General features: G+C 33.1%; 3 protein-coding genes across 3 annotated transcripts; 2 read left to right on the top strand and 1 right to left on the bottom strand.

Annotated features, from left to right (window-relative positions):
• The first annotated feature begins 5,057 nt into the window (after positions 1-5,057).
• Positions 5,058-7,356, top strand: LOC140984991 (uncharacterized). Its single transcript, XM_073452707.1, has one exon. The coding sequence runs from the start codon at positions 5,156-5,158 to the stop codon at positions 7,166-7,168; it is 2,013 nt and encodes a 670-aa protein (XP_073308808.1). The 5' UTR covers positions 5,058-5,155; the 3' UTR covers positions 7,169-7,356.
• Positions 7,357-12,751: 5,395 nt separating this feature from the next.
• Positions 12,752-15,168, top strand: LOC140984905 (F-box protein At1g10780-like). The gene is made up of 4 exons (XM_073452593.1): positions 12,752-12,993; positions 13,453-14,197; positions 14,294-14,574; positions 14,775-15,168. The coding sequence occupies exons 2-4, from the start codon at positions 13,456-13,458 to the stop codon at positions 15,009-15,011; spliced, it is 1,260 nt and encodes a 419-aa protein (XP_073308694.1). The 5' UTR covers positions 12,752-12,993; positions 13,453-13,455; the 3' UTR covers positions 15,012-15,168.
• Positions 15,169-17,097: 1,929 nt separating this feature from the next.
• On the bottom strand, positions 17,098-20,315 carry LOC140985117 (transmembrane emp24 domain-containing protein p24delta3-like). Its single transcript, XM_073452874.1, has 4 exons — positions 19,975-20,315; positions 17,759-17,971; positions 17,494-17,570; positions 17,098-17,402 (listed from the first exon to the last, which is right to left on the bottom strand). Exons 1-4 carry the CDS (start codon positions 20,179-20,181, stop codon positions 17,258-17,260), a joined length of 642 nt encoding a protein of 213 aa, XP_073308975.1. The 5' UTR covers positions 20,182-20,315; the 3' UTR covers positions 17,098-17,257.
• Positions 20,316-25,985: the final 5,670 nt, after the last annotated feature.

A 25,985-nucleotide genomic window follows, 5' to 3' on the forward strand; every position in this document is an offset into this window, starting at 1 on the left:
TATGTAGATAAACAACACAAAAGTACTATATGTACAAGAAAGTAAAAATAACAAAGCATTTCAATTCGATCATGTGTGGAATATTGTTAAGGATTGTGAAAAAATTTCAAGGCAAAAAATTCCTTCAACTAAGAAATCTAGGATGTGTTCTACTAATCTGGATACATCACAATATGATACTCTAGTTGAAAATTTGCTCCAATCAGGTTCACATGTATTCTCTACAATTTCAATAAATTTAAGTGATAACACTCGGTGACAACTCTCAAAGACCAATTGGAGTGGAAAAGGCCAAATTAAGGAAGAAAAGAGATCAAGACATTTCTCAAATTCAACGCATAATAGAAGAACAACATCACGAACATTTTAATAATATTAAACAAAGAACTACAAAAGACAACAAAATTATGAGCTTAAAAAGATTAGACTTGGAAAAGATGAAAGAAAAATAGAAGATAGAATTTTATACAAAGATTTGAACAAAATTACTTATCCGAATCTGCGTGAGTACATTAGAAACAACAACAAAAAGTGCAAAAAAGACTTGAAGCTGCACGGCGAGATAATGACAAATTTTTATCTAATTTTGGATATATTGGAGGATCGGAGTCCTATTTACCCGATTACGAAAAATATTTTTATTTTCATAATATATATTTTTTATCTTTCGTAATTTTATTGTTTGATAATTATTGTCGTTGTTAGTTATTGTTTCATAATACTTGTTGTTCATAATTTGTACTATTTTTAACGTACTAGTAATTTAATTTTTTTTTGTTAAATTTATATTTTTATAGTTAATTAATTTCAAATAAATTTTTTACAATTAATGATAGGTCTCTTAATTTTGATGATAACAAATAATAATTTATATTAGAAAAAGCTATCATTTTCGTGTAATCACAAGTACTCGATTGTTCTGCCAAAAACAAATAGCAACATGCTATCAGTTTCAAGACATGGGTAAATTGTCGGAAGTTACTTAGTCTCTCTACCGGTGAAGTTATTCAACCGCTTCTTTGATTATTCAATCCGTTGCACTAGACTAATCTGTCACATGACTGCATCGTTCAGAGATATACTAAAACAACTTTCGACTGGGCAGAGTTGAGTTTATTTGTGAAGCGAGTTGTCACAAAAGATTTGTAAAACCAAAGTCTTCTAGTTAATTCCTTTCTAAATGAAAGAACGAGAGACGTACAAAGATTTTGCCTTTGAACTTTCATATATTCTGTGCCATTTACTTTACCGTATTTATTTATCTTGTTGGCGTTATATATTTGAGTATATAATAATCAAATGAATCATCAGACTATTTTTCTGCATTATTTTTTAGTCTAACTGTTTCTTTAGAATTAAGAAAACATGTCTGCATAGCTAACACTATCACGACACCACATTGATGTGTTGCCATAATTAGAGATGGTCTTATGATATTATACCAAAACAGGACTTGTTTTCAATTTTTTATTAAATTTTATGTTTCCACTTGCCACTACTAGTATTATTTGATATCACTGCAAGTAGGCATGCTTAACGGGCCGGTTCGACCAGGAACCAGCCCGTTTAGCCCTGAACAGGAACCGGTATGGAAGAACCGGACCCGAAACCATGTACAATCCGTTGGTTTGTGGGTTGAACCGGTTCAGTATTTTCTGAACCGGTTCAACCGGTTCCAAATCGGTTCCGGTCCGTATCCGGAACCGAAATCGGACCCGGAACCCGTAATTCGATTTTAAAAAAAAATAAAATAAAATAATGCCCTTTGGGCCAACGGCTGCATTACATTTCAGTAGCCGTTCAACGGCTACTGAAATGTGATATTTTTTTTTAAAATTTTGCCCCCAATTTTGGGGGCCAAATTGTAAATATTATTTTTTTTTCTACCCTCAAAATCATCTATAAATACAAGTCATTTTTTATATTCCACATATCAATTTTCTCTCAACTTCTCATTCCTCTACAATCAATATTTGACTTTCAATATTTCGCAATTTACTCATATAAATATTTTGAATTTCAATGGCATCATCTTCAAACCGTCGTGGTGGTGGTGGCGAATACGCTCCCGACTTTGGTGAACATTTTGGCTACATCCCCGACTTTGATGAAGTCGAACCTGGCCACGAGGATGAAGAAGCCATGGAACTCCCCAACAAAGATGTAGGGACGCCATCGTCTACTCGAGCAAGCAACACAATGTCAACGAGCACGACGACAGCCCGTGCAAAGCGAAGCAAAGTTTGGGATCACTTTGATATTGAACAACAAGGTACGAATAACTCTTTTGCCGTTTGTAAAATTTGTAAAACGAGGTATTCTTACAAAACGGGTGGTGGTTCCGGTGGTACCGGTACTTTGAAAAAACATTTAGTTAAGGTACATAAACTTGACCCTGATACGCTACAACCATTTGGTAGGGAACCAATACAACAACAAATTAATCCTTTTAGTGGTAAAGCTTTTACAATTACAAAAGAAATTTCTCGGAAAGCTATCGTAAAGTTTGTTACCAAATGTTGTCAACCTTTTATAATAGCTGAACAAGAAGGTTTTGTTGAATTTACTAGTACTATTCAACCTGGTTTTCATAATATTTCTAGGCACACACTTAAAAAATATTGTTTTGATATTTACAAAGAATATAAAGAAACACTAAAATCGCATCTTTCAAATATTTCTTGTAGAGTTAGTTTGACAACTGATATTTGGACTAATTTAAAATATGAATCATATCTTGTTGTTACATGTCATTGGATTGACGAAACTTGGACTATGCAAAAAAGAATTTTAGCGCTAGATCATTTAGAATCGTCTCACAACGCATACACTATAGCTAGATATGTTTTAAATGTTGTTAAGATTTATGGCATACAAAATAAAATAATGTCGATAACGTTAGATAATGCGAGTGCCAATACTCTTGCAATTAAATATCTTAAAGATTCACTAAAACCAATTTTAGAAGGTAATTTGCTTCATGTTAGATGTGCGTGTCATATTATCAACTTATGTGTTAAATGTGCCTGCGATGAACAAATGTCCACTGTAATAGAAAAATTCAAATTATGTGGGAAATTATTACGTGAAAGAAGATATGGACGTGACTGGAAAACACTAGTCGAATCAACTGGAATTAAATTTAAAAAATTTCCTCTTCCTATTGAAACTAGATGGAATTCTTTATATCACTTGCTTCATACTTTATTACGTTTTCAAGATTTAGTTACTCCATATTATAATAATATTTCAACACAATCTTTAATGCTAACTGACAATGATTGGAATATTTTGAGTAAATGTGTTTCTTTGTTAGAAATTTTTAAAGAAGCAACCGAAAAATTTTCTGGCATTAACTACCCTACTTCAACCATGTTTCTACCTTTACTTTTCAATATGTTTTATAAATTTATTGAATATCGCGATGATTCTGTTATGCGTGATTTTGTTTCAAATATGGAAAACAAATTTTTAAAATATTGGGAAACTATCCCAATTGTGCATGGTTTAGCAACATTACTTGATCCTAATCAAAATCAAGGAGGATTAGACGTGTTTTTTTTGAATATTATGCTAAATTTCTTGGGAAGAATGTTGACGATCAAAAGAAGTCAATCATGCATTCTCTCCAAAAATTGTTTGTTTTGTATGCTAGTGAACAATGTGATGGACCGAGTGCACAGCCGGAAGAGATGTCGACATATAAGAGCAAAAGTGGAGCACTGAACTTATTTCAAAGTTTGAAACGACAAAATTTCAAAGGAAAATCGGTGACAACATCCAATTACAATGAGATCCAAATTTATCTAAGTCAATATATTGAGACTACGGATAATTTCGATGTTCTTGATTGGTGGAAAGTAAATTTTAAACTTTATCCAGTGTTATCTGCAATTGCAAGAGATGTTTTACCCATTCAAAGTTCAAGTGTTGCTTCCGAATCAGCATTTTCAGTATGTGGAAGGATTATTGGTGACCAAAGAACTAATTTAAAGCCAGAAACACTTTCCATGCTAACGTGCCTACAAGATTGGTTTGCAGCAGAAAAAAAGAATAGGACCTCTAGCGCGATCGACGAATTCCAAAGCTCAAGTTCCGACGAAGATCCAGAATATTCAAAATATATTTTAATAAATCGTGATGAATTTTAGATGTTCAATTGTAAAAATAAATGTTTAAGTTATTCTGTTTAATTTTTTTTATGTAATCACAATTATTTGCAATCAAAATACTAAATAAAAAATTCTCCATTAATATTACTAATTTTAATTATATAGTAAAATATAATAAATTAGAGTTCGGAACCGGTTTGATCCGAACCGGAACCGGTTTATTAGAAGCCGAACCGGTCTTGGTTTGGATACCGGGTCCTAACCGGTTCGGACCGGTTCCGAACTCACCGGACCCATAATCGGTAGGAACCGGTCCGGTAGAACCGATAAGCATGCCTGACTGCAAGTGTGTGTGCTTATATAATTTTTTTTATAAAAATTTATGATTACTTTGTTATAATTTTTAATTATTATTTACATAATAATGATGCAACTATATTAAATTTATAATTTGTAACATCGTATGAATTTTTTAATTTTTTAAAGTGGATGACATATAGTTAACTTTTATATATAATATAGATATATCATAGATATACTCGTGAATTAAAATCATTTTTTATTGGAATTTCTATTTCAATGATATTTACATCTCGATCATTTTTTCATAAAAATTCTTGTGAGATGATTTCATTGATCAATTTTATGTGACATATGTCTAACTTGATTTGATTCATGAAAAAAAAAATTATTTTTTTATTTTTTGTAAAAATTGAAATGACTCTTCTGACAAAAAAAATATATGATATCATTACATTTGAGACATTTTTTTATTCAAGCGATTGATTTATTGTTAAAGTTGGTCTCAAACTGTTCAAATACACACGAGAAAATTATTTTGTTTGGAAAAAAATGTTCCACGAAAGCTATTCATGCAACATTTATGTCGCACTACGTGCCTAATTCAAAATGAATAAAAACTCAAAATTTGAGAATTAATTGCTAGGATCACTACCACCCACGTATGATTTTTTCTTATCGATAAAGCTTATCTTTAACCATTTCACCATTTTTTCTGCAGCGATTTTGCGGCGGAAACAACGATGGAACCCACCGGAACTATCGTCTTCACTTCTGTAGGCAGACCATATTACGGCTTCGACATTTTCTCCGTCAATCTCCCCTCCACCTTCGAAAACCCCTCATCCCTCACCGAGGATCGTCTCACCGACGGTTTATCCATCAACTTCAACGGTCAGTTTGTCGGTGAAGACGGGACCAGGCTTGTGTACATTTCCGAACGAAGTGGGTCGGCTCGAATTTACCTCAACCGTACCGGAGACTCCAGCCCGGAGCAGCTCAATTCTCCACCGGAAAGTCTCTTTCACGACCGTCCAGCCATAAGAAACGGGCGTCTCTACTTCATCTCTACCCACGAACCTCCCGATAAGCCTTTCAGTGGCTGGTCGGCTCTTTACTCGACGGAACTCGATGTGGAAGATAAGAAATCATCGGCCTTTGTTCAGCGCTTGACACCGTACGGATGCGTCGATTACAGCCCTTCAATATCTCGTTCCGGGAAGCTTATTGCTGTGGCTTCCTATGGATCTCGCCGTTGGGGTGGCGAATTCCATCATCTCCAAACCGATATTATCGTTTTCCATGAATCCGAGCCATCAAAGCGTGTGGTATTGTGCCAGAATGGTGGCTGGCCAACGTGGGGCGGTGACTCTGTTGTGTATTTCCACCGCCGAGTTGATGATGGGTGGTGGAGCATTTTCAGAGTCGACTTACCCCACAATTTTGAGTTCTCTGCCACGATTCTTGCCCCTATTAGGATCACGCCACCCGGAGTTCACTGCTTTACGCCTGCAGCTATGCACAACAATCTTGGCAGGATCGCTATTGCCACCAGGAGAAAGGGCAAGAACTATCGCCATATTGAAATTTTCGAGCTCGACTCCCAAAAGTTCTATCCCGTGACCGAGTTGCTGAACCCACATTGCCACCATTACAATCCTTTTGTTTCGATGGAATCTACGAGTCTTGGGTACCATCGGTTCCGAGGGGAGTCAGAGTCATTGATTGTTCAGCACCTCGAACATGTTACTTCTCCGGTTCATGGGCTGCACATGCTCCGGCTCAGTGGTTCTTTCCCTGCGTTCTCTTCCTCAGGGGACCTCATTGCGTTTAACCACGATTTCGATCATAATTCTGGCCTCAAAATAGTCAAATCCGATGGCACAAAGAGATGGACGTTGTTTGAGAATCGAACAACGTTTTACAATTGTTGGAGTCCTGTTGATAACAATGTCATATTTACATCCATTGGTCCCATCTTTGAATCAGAGAGAGCTAATGTGCAAATCGCTCGAGTCACATTTGATCCATCAAATTTAACTGAAGATGTTTCCACTATTCCGACAGATATCAAGTTTCTCACCCGAAAAGAAACTGGGAACAATGCCTTCCCTTCGTGCTCGCCTGATGGGAAATCCATTGTGTTTCGTTCTGGACGATCGGGGCAAAAGAATCTTTACATAGTCGATGCTGTTAATGGAGAGTTCGATGGTGGAATCCGTCAGGTAACGGAAGGGCCATGGATTGATACAATGCCAAGTTGGTCACCGGATGGGAAGTTAATCGCCTTCTCTTCAAACCGACACAATGTAGATACTGCTGAGGGTGCATTTGGCTTGTATGTGATGAGACCAGATGGCAGTGGTGTGAGTCGAATCCCAGTCTCCGTATTACAGCAAGAAAGGGAGAGACTTAATCATGTTTGCTTTAGTGGGGACTCAGAGTGGCTTCTATTCACATCGAATTTGGCTGGCATCACGGTTGAGCCAGTGTCGCTTCCGAACCATTTCCAGCCGTATGGTGACTTGTACTTGGTAAGGTTGGACGGAAGTGGATTGCGAAGGCTGACATGGAATGGATATGAGAACGGGACACCTGCTTGGCACCCGAAAACTTTGTTACCAATGGTAGCTAAGAGTAGTGAAGAAGACGAGTATGATCTCGGCTTTTCGGGGTTATCTTTGAGAGGGAGAACTGATGGGGATAAGTTAAAGGGACAGTTTGAAGAACCCTTGTGGATCCAATGTGATTTTTAAGCTTGCGGTTGTAACTCAATTCTTGGGCGGAGAACAACATTAAGGAGAAGAAATCTTATGTTGTGGTTGGATTGAAAGCTATGAATTTCAAATATGTGTAGTCTAAATTCGTTTGATTGATTAGAAGTTCTTCTATGGAGATGTAAAATTTCAAATCAATCATTCAAATTTTTCCATAAAACCAATATTCAAGTCAAAACGCAACCTTGATGTATTTTAAGAATTAAGATAGTCAAGATCGAGATTTTTTTACTTAATTAGGAAAGTGTGCATTACAACGTACGATGTATGTGGGTGACTAACTATCGAAAACATAATCACGAAATTTAGATAATGTTTAAAATCGTTTGAATGGCGTTATGTTTATGAGTATTTGTCATTCTAGACATATCAAAACACAAAAGATAAAAATATATCATGCACCGATTCGTGACTATGCTTCATTTTCTAAAGTGAAGTCCCTCATGGTAGATAGAATGTGCCTCTGATCCAACAGATTTTCTCTCCACTTATTGCTCAGAAAATCACCTTTATTCCCATCACACTGACAAATAGAAAGGATGCAAGATTTTTGAAATATGACCAGAAAGGTAAATATACGATACGAGATGGATATAAGGCTGCCCAAGGCCTCTATGAACAGCCTTCCTCGTGCTCGGCGCCTCACCAAAAGGGCTGGTGGAAGTTCATGTGATCTTTATCGATCCTTCCAAAAATGAGAATATTCTGGTGGAGAGCGCTTAATAATATTATCCTTACGGAACAAAACCTACTTGCACATCATGTTCCGGTTACTGGAAGGTGTCCAATGTGTCAGTTTAACTGGGATACTTCCAGTCATGCCATATTCTCTTGCCCGGCTGTGAAATCTTGTTGGAAAAGAAGCTGGATTTGGTCTTCTCTTAAGCAGCTTCGCCACTTGGATGTGTTTGATATATTTCTAGGGATGAAGGAGAAGCTGAGTGTGGGGACCCGGGCTCTAACTCGATTATCTTTGGGATTAATTGGATCTTTGCTAGAAAATGTGGGTCAAAATTTTGCTTTTAACATTATTCAAATGTATATGAACAAGCACAAGACATCATATAAAATACTGTCATCTTATTTAACTGCAAATAACATTCCCATGTTCAACTACAATTAACATACTAGTGTTTAGAAATTCAGTACATGTCTAGTAAAAACAACTAGTGATCTTCTACGCCCGTGATCTCCACGCTATCTCGATCTCTCATCCTCTGCGTGACCCTGATCCTGCCCCACCTGTTGTTATGCACACATACAGACACAACAACAGCCGGAAACTCCGGTGAGAACAAATCCCAGTATAAAACATGTGTACATGTATGTCATGCAATTAAATAGAGAATCATAACACATAATTCAGTAATTATGACACATTAGTAACTACAGATAAAACTCTTCGACTCTTATTCTTTGACTCGACTCATATCTAAGTCTAGGGATCCCGGTGTGAATAAGACGCAACAAGTCTCCCACCTACTCTCCCAATCGTGGTGGCGGTACGTCTTACTCCTAGACTTCGGTCCTGTCTGTATCGAGTATCTACAATCGGAGGAAATCTCCTCCTATGCGTCGATATCACCGAACGTCTAGCTTGGCAAGTCTGCCAATGACTCTCCTATCTTAATTGCTTGAATATAATCTATAAACAAAGCAGCATGCAACATATAAAAGGTAACAATCTAGTATGTGATTTGGGAAACTCAAATCAAATCTAATTCGAGTTATGTCTTCCCGAACCAACATGAATTATACCTTTCTTGTCGTGAAATAAATTGAAGTCTCGAAGCCGGAATATCAACTCTGTCAATCTTAAATCTGAAATGGCAATGTATAGATGTATTCTATCAATATACAACTCAAACAAGTCTTGTACAAATCAGTATTCAATCTCGGTACAATTCGACGGCATAACGACGTGATCTTGCAATACCGATCAATTCAAATCTCAACATATATCAACACGTCAAATTCTCAACTCATCAACAGCACAATATACTCATTATCATCTTAAAATCTGCATATCTCAACTCATACATGCTGAAAACTGTAACAATCGCATATTATATCCGTTTTTCGATCCGGTTGCGAATATACGTTCACAATAATCATAAGAACACATAATCTCAATCATATCAAATTTCCCCAACATCTAAATTTCACTTCAGGTAGGAAATAAACAAGACTTACATCCTTACGCAGCTATTGAAGAGAGGAGCACAAATCTAGTCTCGGATCACAATTTGGTTAAACGGATTTGTCACAACCAAGTGTTGAAGAAAAGAGAACAAAACTTGGAGCTCTCGTTGCTGGTCTGTTGAATGAGAAATGAAGGAAAGATTGAAGACTCAGCACCTATATTGCATGGCAAGGACACATGTTTTATTTTTCACTCAACACGTCTCACCGCAGGTGCGCTTAGCTCACGGCATCCCCATCTAAAAATTCAGAAACAGCGACCGCGGGTGCGGTCCCTTTTTCACCGCGGGTGCGCTTAGGCTACGGCAACCCATCCAAAATTATAGACTCGACGACCGCGGGTGCGCTCACTTCTGACCGCGGGTGCGATGACCCTACTGTAATTCTTCATATTTCATGAGTTACAACCGCGGGTGCGGTTTGTCTTGGACTGCGGGTGCGGTCTATCTTTTAGTCAAAACTCTACTTTCTGCCCTTACACCGCGGGTGCGGTAGAAACTAGGGCGCGGGTGCGGTATATTCTTCAAGCAACACTTCATCATTTCATTTTATCCACCTAAAATCTCGGGCATTACACTGAGTAAACCTGATTTCGAGCTGTTTGTCATGCGCACTTGGGCCACTTGGAATGAGAGGCTTCGCTATCTTCATGAATGTAATGGCAAGGCTCGAGATTTGGATGCTGATTGGTGTGAAAATCTGCTCCGGGAATACCGTGCTGCACATGATTCAGTAATGAGCGACACTGAGTCACCTTTGATCAGCTCTCCAAGAACTTGGTCTGCCCCGTTAGTTCACCAATTTCGGTTGGATGTTGATGCAACTTATAAAGAGGGATCTCCTAGTTATGCAGTTGGTGGTGTGATTCGAGATCATGAGAGACAACCGATTTTGGCTTTCGGAGAATTGATTGATAAGGCCCAATCTGTTACAATGGCCGAGCTTCTTGCCATCCAGATTGGCTTGAAAGTCGCAAGGCAGCACAACATTCAGATTCATCAAATCACCTCGGACTCTCTTCTTGTGCAAGCATTCACAAGACCGGTAGAAGATCTTAGTTATGTGAGTTCAATTGCTGCGGATATTAGCATACTTATGGAGGCTCTCGAGAGCCCTCATCTTATTCATGTTAGGAGATCGGCTAACCGGATGGCTCAATCGGTTGCTGCTTTTGTTTTTTCATCCTCCTCTCATTTTTGTTTGGGAGCATGAATCTTTTCTTTTGTGATTGATTACACTTGTAATTGCGGACATATATTCATCTTAATAAATTACAAGATTTCAGCTTGCAAAAAAAAAAAACAATGACTTAGTTAATGTGGTAATTAATAGGTAATATTTAAACAATATTAAAAATTTTGTCATTTGAAAATGAGGTAAAAACTTCTTAAGACGGATATACTTTCATCATATATAATATATAATTGGAAAATAGATAGAAAAGAACGAATAAAACAATATAGGAAAATAGAAATTAAAGAACAAAAGTTAAAAGTATCCACGAGAAAAGAACTACTTAAAATGTTTCTATATGCAATTTTTTTTCATAAAATAGAAATTTACGTTTTTGTGAAATAGTCTGTTAAGTTTTAGCATATCTAATGTTTGTGTTTAAAGGGAGCTATGGAAGCAAATATATGTGTACTGAAATAAAATGAGATCTTATAAAACTCAACTTATCAAACAAGTTACTGTAATAAAATTAAAATAAATATAGACTGATATATAATTTGGAAGAGGGGGGACTCAAAATAAATCTTTGGAGACCAAAGGAATCTTCTCATTTTGTGAAAAATGATAAATATATTTTATAGATTAACTGAACCATAAAAAAATGAAAACAAAATACAAACTATCGATTACTTATATTAATTAAATCAAGGAAACAAATATAACATCAAATAAGTAAAAAAAACCATACAAAATAAGGAAAATATATAATCATGAAAATAAAATGAGACCCTAAAAGACGATTCAATGCATTAAACAAATTACTGTGATAAACCTAAAATAAATGTTGACTGATATATAATCAAAGTATCTTACTTCTTACACTAAACAGTGACTCTTGCACTAAAGGGTACCTAATTTCACTAATTTGAAGCATATCCATTGTTAATTAATCAACGAGAGTCACCAGCTAAATTTTGGCATTATGCAACTCATTGTTTTTGGAGTAGAACTCTAGTGAGATGGTCTCACGAATAATTATCTGTGAGGCGGGTCAATTCTATCGATATTCACAATAAAACGTAATACTCTTAGCATAAAAAGTAATATTTTTTCATGGATGATCCAAATAAGATATATGTCTCACAAAATACGACCCGTGAGACCGTCTCACACAAGTTTTTGCCTTGTTTTTGTGATCATGTTACTTTGATTTGATAACACTTACAATTTGTTATATTAATTGAAATAATAGCGTATATTTGATATTATTTTATAATCAAAATATTATATAGGTGAAGAAAGTGTCGCCTATTAGGGTAAATCATTAAATTTTAAATTATACAAGTATAAAGTCAATTTACTTTTAAATACAATATATTTTGAACAAAAGGGACATCTAGTTGGGGAAAAAAATTTAGAAATTAGATATCAAAATAAAAACATGTGCACATAACTTGCTTAAGAAACTTCATGAAGAAGTTCTAATGCTAAATCTAATGATCTCGATTAATTTTTGACAATAAGGTCCACATGATCATGTGTGGACCTCATCCCATGACACTAGATCAATTGGAAATCTTTCGGGTTTCCGTGTTGGCTCAGTGAGTTCAGTTCGTCCCAAACGTTTGGCTTCGAGACTTAGTGCAGTGACGAATTTCTAATTGGTAGCATTTCTGTAAGGTCTGGTTTACTTATTTCATCATCCATATCCCAAGGGTTAAGAGAACTATGGTTGGGATAATAAGTAAGGATCATAGAGAAAAGGAGTGAGTCTTCTTTCAGTGTTTGGAAGTCGAGTTGCACTTTTAGTTGGAGTCAGTTTCTAATTTTTTTCAAAATAAATTAATTTACGGGGTTAGAAGCAATGCAAATTTCCCAAATAAAAAAAAAAATCAAACAAAAATTACTTTCTTTAATTAATTTTTTTTGAAAATATATTTTTGTGTCTAAAAGGCAAAAAATTGTGTGAGACGGTATCGAGTCGTATTTTGTGAGACAGATCTCTTATTTGTGTCATTCATGAAAAAGTATTACTTTTTATGCTAAGAATATTACTTTTTATTGCGAATATCGGTAGGATTGATCCTTCTAACAGATAAAAATTTGTTAGACTGTCGCACAACGGATTTACTTTGTGAAAAAAATGTAGAAATTCAAAGCCATGAACGGTCGAAGTATTTTAAAAAAGCTTGAAAACAAAGGTAGGCGGGCTTCGAAGTTTTGCGTGCAATTTCGTTTTCTCGAACTCTAAAATCTCTCTTTCGAAATTTGAAAATATCCCCTCATTCTTCTTATGTAGCCGCGCCTAACACTTACGCCCCTCCTCTCTCTCTCTCTCTCTCTCTCTCTCCATTGTTTCCATCGTTCCTTTGAATCGAAGCGAATTCTAGTCGTAGTTTCTTTGCTGAGCAGGAACTTTAATCTTCGTTGTAAGTCAGCCAGCTCCTTTATTTATCTACCGTTTGTTGGGTGCTCTTTAACTCAGTTGAAATGTGTGTGTAATTGGGTGTCGGTGTGTGCGATGCAGATTTATCGATGTTTCTTTATCTGGGTTGTTATCGGAATTGTTAGCATTCATTCAAACTGCGATGACCGTTCATTCTTGAAAATTAACTAGCAATGCTATTAGTTGTCAAGAAAAATTCTGTTGGTGCTTTGACTTGATTTTGTTTATCTCTAATTAGGTGTGATGTTGTTGTGTTAATTGCTTCTTTTTTTTTAATTGCCGTACGCTTCAGCTAAATCTGTTTGGTTTTACACTATAAGATGAACCCTGTTACTTTTTTATTTTGTGGACTTAATGGGTAATGTATGCTTGTATTTTTTAAAGCTTCCCTGTGTTTTGCTGTTTTAAGATTGGACGTGAAGTGTTTGGTTATATTCCCCAGATAATGGAGTCGCTACCTGATGCTATAGTCCAACAAATTTTATCCCTAATCAGCAACGCTAAGGATGTAGCCTCTTGCAACTGTGTCTCCAAGAGATGGAAGGAATCATTGCCTTGTTTGAGGAGTCTAATTTTCCCCAGGAATCTTTTTGACACTCTCACCAATGGAAACACTCCTGATGCCATAGTGAGACAAATGGTTTTGTCTGTTGTTAAGCTAGAAGAACTTGTGGTTTATTGTCCATTTTCAAGTTCCGGCCTTGCGTCTTGGCTATCTATAGCAGGACCCTCGTTGAAGAACCTTGAGCTCCGAATGGATAATATAATTGAGCACCAGACTTCTACTGAAATCCCTTCGAAGTTGGATTGCATCAGAGTAGCTTCAAATTTGGAGTCTCTTAAACTTTGGGGTGTTTTAATGGTCTATTCTCCAAGATGGGATGTTTTTCATAGGCTGAAGAATCTTGAAATAGTTGGTGCTAGGTTGGAAGAACACGCACTTTCTGTTGCTCTTCGTGCTTGTCCTAATTTGAGCCAGCTTTTGCTTCTTGGTTGTGAAGGGTTGAGATATTTTTCCATTGAGAATCCTCATCTTGAGCAGTGCAAGCTCGATTTTTTCGGAGTAGGCAACTGCTCGCTCACGATCAACTCAACAAAGCTTGAATCGCTTGAAGTACAAGGTTGTAGTTTTATCAGGGTTTGTGAAACTCGATTCTTAACAAATCTCTCCATTGCCAACAATTCAGGTACTTTTTTCACGGCTTTTAGGTAGTCATGTGTCCAATTTCTTGTTCGACACAGTACCCTATTTGAATTTTGATAATTCAATTGATGTGTTATAGGAAGAGTTTATATGGTGGATTTTGGGAAACTCGTGGCATTGGAAACATTGTCCATAAGGGGTGTGCAGTGGTGCTGGGATGCGATTAGCACAATGGTCAAAATGGCAAGTGAGGTTAAGCACCTCTACATGAAGGTTGAATTTACCGGTGATTCTGAAACACTTCTCCCTTTCCCAGAGATAGACTTAGTCGACTTCTTTAATAGCCATCCAAAGCTTCAAACTTTTGACATTCATGGTGCCATGTTTGCTGCTCTTTGCCAAAAGAACAGCCTGAAAAATGTAAGTCCCTAAATCGAGATCCCAGTAAGCTTTTAATTTTTCGGTGTTGTGTTCTTACACATCGATTTTTGGGATATGTAAAAACACACAGGACAGTGAATTTGTAAGCATTTCTTAGATAGATGACGATTCTCAAAAGGTTTTAATTAATGCATTTTGACATTCTCGTTTGAACTAAGAAACATGGTTCTATATTGCAGGTCGACTCGAGGTTTTTGATTCCATGCCTCGAGCAGGTTGTGGTCACTGTAAGATCGCCATTAAATGCTGAACAAAAGATGAGTACGTTGGATTCATTGATAAAGTATGCAAAGAATTTAAGAAAGATGACAATAAAGATTCTTCAGATGAAGAGCAGCCATAGCAGTGCTGATGATTTCTTCGAGGATATTTGCAGATTCAGATACATGAATCGCAAGATTGTTTCTATTGAATAGCTATTTTTTAATGGCTTCTGTTCTTGAAAAAGGATGATTAACTCCTGTTCTAATTCTAGACATTGTTTTCTTTACATTTTTGTCATTAAGAGTTGAATATTGATGTTACACTGATTCGAGGACCAAAATACACAAGTTGGTTCATGGTTTTGGCTAGAATGGACTAATTGACTACTTGATTCATATTGTGTTTGTCTAGAGTTTTGGATGACAAAATAATTCAAAAATTATGACTGTTCCATAAATTTAAAATCAAAGATAGAAATATAAGAACATTTCAAGCTAACGTTGAAAATTAATATCTTAATCGGTTTGATTCTATCGTTGTTTTTTTTTTTTTTGAATTGTTTTAATGATCCAATGTGCATTTTTTTTCCATTTGGCCAGTAGTATTTTTTATTCTTAATTAATATAATTGTAAAATATTATTTCACATTTATAACTAGGTTGATTATGTTATTAACTATAATGGTTTGCAATTTATGTGTCACATTTTCATTTAATAATTTTTTTTATTATCATTCTTAATTTTATTAATATTAAGTTCGATTTAGCTTGTTTACACCTTTAATTTGAATATATTAATTAAGATTTTTTCACATAATTTATATTTATTGTATTAAACCAAGCAAATCAATGTTTTTTTTTAATCTTATTATTGTACTTTTGCAAAACTTTTAGCAAACTAACATACTTTTTCACATTTTATCAAACTATCGTGAGATTTACACGTTGGAATTATTTTTAAAAAATACTCCTCAGCAAGACAGCAAGAGACGGGGCAAAAAAATATTTTAATTTTCATTGTAGAGGCGGGGCAAAAAAGTAATTATGTAATTTTTTAAAAATATTCATTCTTCCCTGCCTCTACTTTTTTCCCCTTCAAAATTCAATATACAATATAATATATCCATACATATACTTTTATATTATACATATATATTATCTATATATTTAAAGGCAACGGAGAAATGTTCCCCTTTTTCCATATTTTTTTGCAAAAGTACAATTTTCAGATTAAAAAAAAACCCTAAATCAATGGTTATTTTAATATTTTAAGGAAAACTGTAATTTTTTTGTTCCGTATGTTTATAACTTTCAGATTTTGATTTTTTATGTTACCAAATTTTAGTATTAATCCGATAACTCTTTTTTTTTTTTTTTTTAATTTTTATTATTTATCCGATAACTTTTTTTTTTTTTTTTTTACAATTCTAATCTTTTTTCTGACGTGATACTGATATGTTACCAGTGCAACATTGATGTAACTTTAACATCATCATTCCTGATGAAAATGACTAAAATTACAAAAAGATAATAATAATAAACAATACAATATTAAGACTTCTAGACAAACATATTGAAAAAAATGTAGTTTTTTCATATTTTAAAATAGTTTTATGGCTTTCAGACCATCGATGCATTTCATTCTTTTTTTTTTTGATATTTTTATTTTTATTCTAACTTTGGAAAAATATCCTCTCTAAATCAGGTATTAGACACGAGGACATATCCATTTTGGGCGCGTACATCATAATTAGGGGTATTCATCGATCGGTTCGGTTCGGTTTTCGATTTTTTATTTCGGTTTTTTCGGTTTTCGGTTTTAGAAATATATAATCCGATATCCGAACCATTTTTCTTCGGTTCGATTCGGTTTTATGCCAAAACGGTTCGGTTATTTCGGTTTCGGTATAATTATTTAAATTAATAATATAAATATATTGTAAAATATAATATGTTAACTTTTTATGTGTTTTCTTAGTAAAATATTTAAATATAAGATCTAAATTAATTAAACAAACAACAATCAACTAAAAATTGTTCAAAATAATTTTTCATTCACTAAATATCATATTAAAATATATAATATAAATAAAAATATAAAAAAATTATTAATTTAATGAAATTTCGGTTTTTCGGTTTGTTCGGTTTTGACATATATAATCCGAAACCGAACCAAATAAACTTCGGATTTAACATTTATATCCGAATTACGAAATTCGGCTTTCGGGTCGGTTCGGTGTTCAGTTTTTTCGGTTTGGATTTTCGATTTTTTTGGTTTTATCCGAAGTTTGAACACCCCTAATCATAATATCTTGTTTATATATGAAAATCAAACATAAATAAAGTTTTCAATACATTCTCCAAAGTATCTCTCTCAAAAACAGAGTGAAACTGAAATCAAACCTAGCCTAATATTTCATGAATTGTTGCAGAGTACAAGTAGATCAAGCATTTTCCATCTAAATGAGTTTTTTCTTCTGAAAATATCTCTTTAAGTGCCATATTTGAGCTGTTGAAACTAAAATACAGACTCCCAGTGACATGATACTGAACCAAGCCACCCGAGCATTCGTTCTTTCGCTTACTTCCCGCATCTCAGCTTCTCTATAAAGCCCGAGGAAAAAAAATTGGACGTTTAATGAACAAGAATAAGCACTGTCATCATAAATCTTCACATTGAACAAGAATATTTAACCTGCTTTTAAGATACAAAAGATTTTCGTGGATGGCTTCCACTGCTCCTTCAAGCTTTCTTAGATCAAGTTCAACACCCTAATAGAAGACAACAAAAGAATATTATTTCCAAAGGCAATAGATACTAAGTTCTGACAGCATCCCAAGTTTGAATTCTTCGGTTCATTGTATATGAACTTAAGGGCAGCTGATTATTTAAAACATCCAAAAAATGAAAAAAAGTTGCAACGGGGAATGGTATTTGCAGGTAAGCCAAAAGGACTAACCTCAATGTTTTCCTTTCGGGCAACTGATTCCCAATCTTTTGTTGCAATGCCCATTTTCCAATCGATATTAATGCTTATATCCCCACTACCTGAATAATGGCCATCGATCCAAAAACAAGCCAGATAATTTCCAGACTCAGTAGATGTAAATGCAAATTGACCATGAGTCGCATTTTCATTTTGATGGAGGGTATTTCCATATGGCGAAGTCACCTAACAGGGTAATATTAAATTGACATTTACAAGCTCCAGTAGCAAGGAAGATAAACAACTATATAAATCATGAATTAAAAAGGCTTAGCTCGCCATATCCGACTGGAAATTACAAGTAATCACATAGAAAAAGGGTACTTAAAGACACTGTTTGACGTCACTTCATTCCAGCTTTTTGAGTGCCCAAATATTGCTAGATACAGCCTCAAGTAATTCATTTGAATCCATGCAAATTTCTCGACCATTTCAAGATTAGCAAATTAATTTCAAACACTAATTTTCTATTCCCATTGCTTTATAGGATCACAGTACCCCTTAGCAATACAGGCCGGATACTGAAAGCTTGAAAGGAAATTTTTCCATGGATCTACCAATATTTTCCCGAAGTCTTTTCCCTCAGCTCCCCCACCCCACACTATTTCTGAGATATTTTTGCAAGTCCCATGAAGGAATGAGAATAAAATCAACCCTAAAACATCATGCTATAATACAAAGTCAACACCAATAAAACCTTATCGCCCTCCAAAAGATACAATTGAGAACACCACATAGAAATTGCAGAACCAGCTAGTTTAGAGAGAAACTTCATATCTTTCAAATTAATAAGTGGAAAAAAAACAATAAAAATGAAAACAAGAACTGAAAAAAGCAAAAGTTAGGCACAAACATAGACAGAGGTGGTGTCATCTAATAAATGGGTAGCTCCAAACATCTTGACCCAGGTCACATGAAATCATTTTTCGATTCCTTTGAAAAAAGCAACATGGTTCCATTCCCTTATTAAAAAACAGAAATATAATTATTTTTCCAGGTTTCATTTATAGAAAAATCAAACATAAAATTTCAGTTTATTTTGTTTTAAGCAAGACAGTTCCCCATCCATCACACTGCACAAGTTCTGCTCAAAAATAGAAAATGTTACAAATGTCCTACGTCGATATACTAAACTAATAAAGAATGACTTATAAACTCAAGGTTACATCACCCAATAGGCAAGCATTTTGGGATGATACCTCTTTTTGGTTTATAACCTAACATCGGTGCTTTCGTTGAGAGTCGACTTAACGAAAAGGTGACCTAGAAAAGGGCTATCATGCTGAAAGGTGAGTGAAAGACGTCTAAAGTGAGCCGCCGCAGACATTGGCTTCTCAAAAGATCGGCATGTTACAAATGTCCCACATCGATATATTAAACTTATAAAGAGTTGTTTATAAACTCAAGAAGGTTATCCCACCAAATAGACAAGCTTTTTGGAATAGTACTCTTTTTGGGTTTATAACCTAAAAAAAACATATGGTTGCAAAGGGAGAATAAGAAGGAAATGCTGGGATATAAAGGTTAAAGATTGTGCACTATTCATACCTTCATAGCTATCAACTTCAAATCATCAATAACGGTTCTTCAGATTATCAAAGTAAACACATGGAAAACTGGCAAATTAATTATTTTCTATCAGATCAGATAACCTCCTTCAAGTTTTCCACAAATTCAGCTAGACCAGGTGGATAAAAAAACATTTTGATTAACATTTTCCATGATCTCTGAGAAATTGTGAAAATACAATGCCAAGCTAAAATGATTACGACAGATTTTCGAAACCCTGGAATAAACAAAGCTTGCTGTCAAGCTAGACAAATATCACTTTATCAACCCTTCATATGCTTTCTTCCTTCCTTCATCTTAACATTGTGAATTCTTTCCTTTATCCACTTTCAAATTAATACCCATCTTACCACTAATGATTGCTTTTACCACCTGAAAAATGATCCCAAAAGCACCCTTTCTTAATAATTGCTATCGAAGTATCAAGCTCACCACTTGTTAAAATAAATATAATCATGCATCTCCAGCTAGGTGGCCACATCAACCTCAGATGTAAACGGATTTAGCTTGCTCACAAGGAATTCCAATCATTTCACAGGTTATATAACCTTATAACACAAAGCAATTAAATCGAACACAAAACGACCCAAGTAATAGAAAAAGGGAAACAAATCCCTAACCTTGGTGGAAATTGTGGGTGTGGGATGAGCATGATCGTCAGAGATGACAACGTAGTCGGCCAAAACGACGACCTTTGTGTGGATTTCCTCCGATACGCACTTTGTCCCCTTGGCCGGCAAACTCAACCATATGGACTCGCCCTGCTGCAGAAAACACAGTAAAATCAACACAAACCCCGCGCAGCACATGTTGGAACCCGTCGCCATTGATTCTCTTCTCAATTAACCGCTTGTATACGCGAGGCGATCGATTGGATCTCTCCCAGGTATTATCTAAACTGTGCTCTTGAACTGCTTGCTTCGTCTTCGGGTTTTAATTTAATCAAATTTCAGCTAAAGTGATTAATCCATGTTTCCTATTTTGTTAATTATTTATGACGTTTTAAATAATTCGTTAATTAATTAAATATTCACTAATAAACAATTAATCATCTAATTTAGTTTATATTTATTAACAATTAACACTTCATTTCACTTAATTTTTACTAATGCACTGACGCATACGTTCCGTGTTTGTACAATATTTTTTATAATTTATTTGGTTTATATTTAAATACGGATTAAAATGTAATTATAAGAAATAATGCGATTTTAAATCATTAATCATGAATAAGTTATGTAATTGTTAATAAATAGAAATTAAATATATTAATTAGTTGTAAATTACATCCTTATTCATTATTTTAAAGAAATCTTATCAATAAAATATTTTTAATTATAAAAAAACTATATTCATGGTTAGATAATAATTCATAAGAAATATTTTATTAATTGTTCTTAGAGTAAAATTATAGATGGAATTATAGGTTAATGGAGATTGGGTTGGATTGACATGTCATTTATTTTTTTAAAAAATTAAATTTACATTAATTATTAAACAAATTTTATCTCCTTTGATTTAATTGTTATGTGGTTATGCAAAATTTGGGAGAACCAATTATGTATGTACAATGAATTTATATTTGTGATTGAGTTAATAAGGGTTTGATTTATATTATTTCCAAAATTAAAGTAAGAGAGTGACTTACTTCTTTTTTTTTTTTTTAATATGCAAGTCACGGCGTGACTTGCTTAATATTTTTTTAAGCGTGACTTGTTTAATATTTTTTTTTGAACCGTGACTTACATTTTCGTTTTTTTTAAAAATAATAATAATACGTGAGTTGCTTTAATTATTCCACGCCTCATCACATGCATTAAAGGCAAAGGCTGCAACAAACACATGCAATATAAAGCTGCATAATATTTTTTTTTAATGCAAGTCACACCAAATGAGTTGGCGTGACTTGTATTATATATATATATTTTTAAAAAGAAAGTTATATGACATGACTTGAGAGACATATATTTATTTTCTATGATAAAAAAACGTTAAGAAAAATTTTAATTTAATGATTTAAAAGAAATATATTTGTATCGTCGATCGATACAATGTGGTCAAAAGCTGCAAACCCATGAGATATTTATTTATTGATAATTGGATGGTAATGAAAGGCTGTAAAGCCAAGTGCTTTATCTGTTTTGGAAGCATCCATTTACTTTGCCTATATAATACGAAGAGTTGTGTTCTAAGTTTTTCTCATTCTCATCTGAGTAAGTTATCTTAAGTTTTTTTTAATGTAATTTGTTTATTGGATTGACTCAAATTTTGAGTTAATTTTAATTTTTTTTGCAGGTAAATTTTGATTCAATCGTAATATAAGGTATGTATATTAATATAATTATTTATGTTAAGTATTAAATTTATAGAAAAAATTATTATTTATGTTAAAATATAATTTATATGTTATGTTGATTTAATTTTTTTGCAAATTTAATTATTATTAATTTTTATAAAGATATTTAAAAATCATTTATTATGATAAGCTTATCATTATTATTGTTATTTGTTTAAGAAATGTTTAAAATTTAATCCAATGAGATGTCTGAACTAGCTTAATTTTTTTTAAAGTAAGTCACGCCAATTAATTGGGCGTGACTTGCTTCAATTTCTTTTAAAAAAATATAAAAGCAAGTCACGCCAATTAATTGAGCATGACTTACTAAAAGTTTTTTTAAAATTTTTTTTAAAGCAAGTCACGGCAATTAATTGGACGCAACTTGCTTTATTTTTTTTTTAAAAAAAATTTAAGCAAGTCACGCCGATTAATTGGGCGTGACTTGCTTAATTTTAAAAAAAAAATTTAAAGCAAGTTACGCCCAACTAATTGGCGTAACTTGCAAATTTTATTTAAAAAAAATTTTGAAAGAAAGTCACGCCAATTAGTTGGGCGTGACTTGCTTAATTAAAAAAAAAATTTAAAGCAAGTCACGCCCAACTAATTGGCGTGACTTGCAAATTTTTAAAAATTTTTTTTAAAAGCAAGTCACGTCAATTAGTTGGGCGTGACTTGCTTAATTAAAAAAATATTTTAAAGCAAGTCACGCCAATTAATTGAGCGTGATTTGCTTAATTTGTTTTTAAGAAAAAACAAGTCACGTCAATTGAATAAGCGTGATTTTATTACTTTTTTTTTAAAAAAAATAATTTGTGATGTTATTGAAGACCCATATTACGGTAAAGAATGACTTGCAGTTTTATTAATTATTGACATATACTTGTTTGAATTTTTTTTAAATTTTACAAAAAAACGTTAAAAAAATTTGAATTGTAATTCGTGTGTTAGAGTGATATGATTTTTTAATTATTTTTTAAAAAATAGATTTTTTTTAATTATTGATATATGTTTGATCATAATTTTTTTTTTAACTTGAATAATTATTTTTAAAAAAATACTCTATCCGCTAATTATGAACAATGATAATGTTATATGTTTATTTTGTTGGTTATTGTTAATTTTTATAATGTTTTTATAATCATATGTTAGGATAAAACTAATTTTAAATATAATATGTTTTGTATTTATATTTTTGTGAACTTGTTTGTCTTTAAAAACCGTGACTTTTGTTATTTTTTTTTTAAAAAATAATAATAAAAAGTAAATTCTTAAATATTTTAATAAAATACTTTCTCCAATCGTTATTATTAACTGCACTAATGTTAGATTCAATTAATTGTTTAAGATAACTTCGAAAATTTAAATCTGTGTGTGTATTTAAATTTTTATTATTAAAATAACTTCGTATTTCCAAAACTCGTAGATTGTACAAATATTATTTTTAGTGTAATTATTATTTTTTACTTGTAGTTAATGTTTTATTTTATATTTCTTTTGATAATTGATATTGTATTTGTTTTTTTATACAATATTGTGATAGATAATAATAATAACAACAATAACAATAACAATAACAATAATAATAATAATAATAATATATTATTCTTATTATTGATTATAGGATGTCGTTATATGCTGGACCTGTTGATACTACCGTTCTTTATCAGCAACAAACACATATATCTAATTTTATTACGCCTAACAACTTGGATTACACTATAAGAGTGCGTCGATCAGATAATTTAATTTGGGAATTGTGGAAAAGTGGTATACTACACCATCGTGTCTGATCATGTCTAAACGAAATGGGCTTTTACGGCATCCTCTTATGTGGTGATTATGTTTATGATAATCATTTGATAACCGCTCTTGTGGAACGATGGCGTCAAGAAACTCATACTTTCCACCTGCGAGTTGGCGAGGCCACAATCACGCTACATGATGTTGCGTTAATTTGGGGGCTAAATGTTGATGGTGATCCTATCATCGGGACTGATGTATCTTGCAAGTTTACTGTATGGTATGATTATTGTTATGATTGGTTAGGTTTTATGTCACTTCAGGCAGACTTCAGATCCAATAATTTAAAGTTGACTACTCTGTACTTACACTGTACACAAACAATACCGGCAAGTGTTTTTTCAATCATATTTTTGTTCAAGTTATGGTGGTCTAACCCCACCTGGCTAGACATACATGTATGTGAACCACCATATTTCGTGATCTTTAAATACCCCAATTTTGATTTTAACGATGCACGAAGAACCCACCTACAGTTGATATTTGAATATTTATTTTTACAACGAACTTTCCACAAAGTCTTTGTACTCTCCACAACTTGATATTCACGTCGAGCAACTCTAACCTAAAAGTCCTTAACTGCTGCTATCAAATGCTTTTTATCTTTAAAAATGATGTTCATGCAAAGTTCTCCTCTATCTGCGTTGTAATAACTCAAATTTGATGCAGATGGAATTTCAACAGAATCAGGGCATTGCTCATCATATATTGTACTAAAGAATTGAGGTACGTCATATAAGGATAGACCGACAGGCGTGATAGATAATGGTAATGCATCGGGTCTTTGTTCAAGATTTGAAATGACTTCAAAAGGATATGCATGCATATGATCACCGGTGTCGGTATGAGATGGACCAATATCAGCAAACATGGCATTTTCGTCTTCATGCTCATCCTCATCTGTTTCACTTGCAGTTGTATCAGGTTCAGTAATTATTTTGGTTGCGTGAAGATGAACATCTAATGACAACTCACATGATCTTTGTTCATCAGGTACGACATGTGTCAATACATGACTCGATCCACTAGGATGCACACTCGGTGAACAATCGAAACCTGCTTGATTTGTGTCAACCGAGTACCATCCTCTTGCACTAGAATCCCATCCTCGTGTGGAAATCGGCCAGTTAACATTTTATTCTACGGTGGCATTAATATACCGATCTCATCCCACAGTCCAATCATCCGACTTAAATCGATTTTCATCTATTGGTTTGAAAAAAACATTATCGGAAGTACCGGCTTCATCAGTAAATCCCATCGAATTGAACCCTTCAGTTATACATGGAATGTATGATTCAGGAACCTCAAGATGTACATTATGCTCGACGAAATCCGTTTCGATATACAATTCAATACATCACATTTCGTTAATAGAATCCAGCATAAACTGTAAATTGTTGTCATCATTGATGTCAAGACGCACTTCTACACAATGTGACTTATCTATGTATGAATATTTTGTTGACAATTTTAAGTTAAATTTTGATTTTTCAATATTTGTCAGACGGTACACTACTTCCTTCAATTGATAAAACTTAATAGATCTTGGTATTCGTGTTGCCCTGAACGCAGTGGTACTATATTTTACAGTGTGATGTCCTATAATAACTTTACCACCTACGAATAAAAGCACCGGCACACTATCCATTCCTATAAAATAAAATTCAATAGGTCACATAGAACAAAAAAGTGATAACAAATTTTTTATATTACAATTGAATAGTAACATCATTTAAATGTACACTTTTTTAATAACCATTTTAATAATAATAATAATAATAATAATATTTATATTAATTCTATACAACAAATAAACTGTCGTATTAAATAGAAATAAAATTAATAATAAAATCAATCGAATTATTTTTATTTAATAAAGTAAGAACAAAAAAATATTTATATTAATAGATTTTTTATTATTTGTGTAAAATAAATCATCTGTAATACTTAATTTTTTTTAGCATGCCTAAATAAAACAACAACAACAACAATAATAATATCAATTATAATAATTATTGTTACTCTAAAATAAAAAAATCTTATGATTTATTTATATTTTATAAGTTAATAATAATACAAATAATAATAAAATAATAAGTTTTCACAATATACTTATGAAATAAATTAATCACGTAAATAATTTTGTGTACAATACGTTAAGAACAAAAATATAAAATTTATAATAATAAATTTTATGTCACTTGTATAAAATAAATTAACTGTAATACTTAATTTTTTATATGCTACTTATATAAAACAACAGCATCAATAATAATTATAAATATAAGTATTATTATTAGTATTTTCTAAATAAACGTTGATTAGTATTTAAATTACAAAAATTGTATTTCTTAGTTGTATCTTATAAGTCAATAATACTACAAATAATAATTTTATAATAATAAATTTTCATGTTACGCATGTCAAATAAATTAATAAGAAATAAAATTAATTGTAATATTTATTTGTATTTAAATAGTTAAGAACAAA

The sequence above is a fragment of the Primulina huaijiensis genome, chromosome 9 (assembly GCF_012295235.1).
Source record: "Primulina huaijiensis isolate GDHJ02 chromosome 9, ASM1229523v2, whole genome shotgun sequence".
In the NCBI taxonomy this organism is placed as follows: domain Eukaryota; kingdom Viridiplantae; phylum Streptophyta; class Magnoliopsida; order Lamiales; family Gesneriaceae; genus Primulina; species Primulina huaijiensis.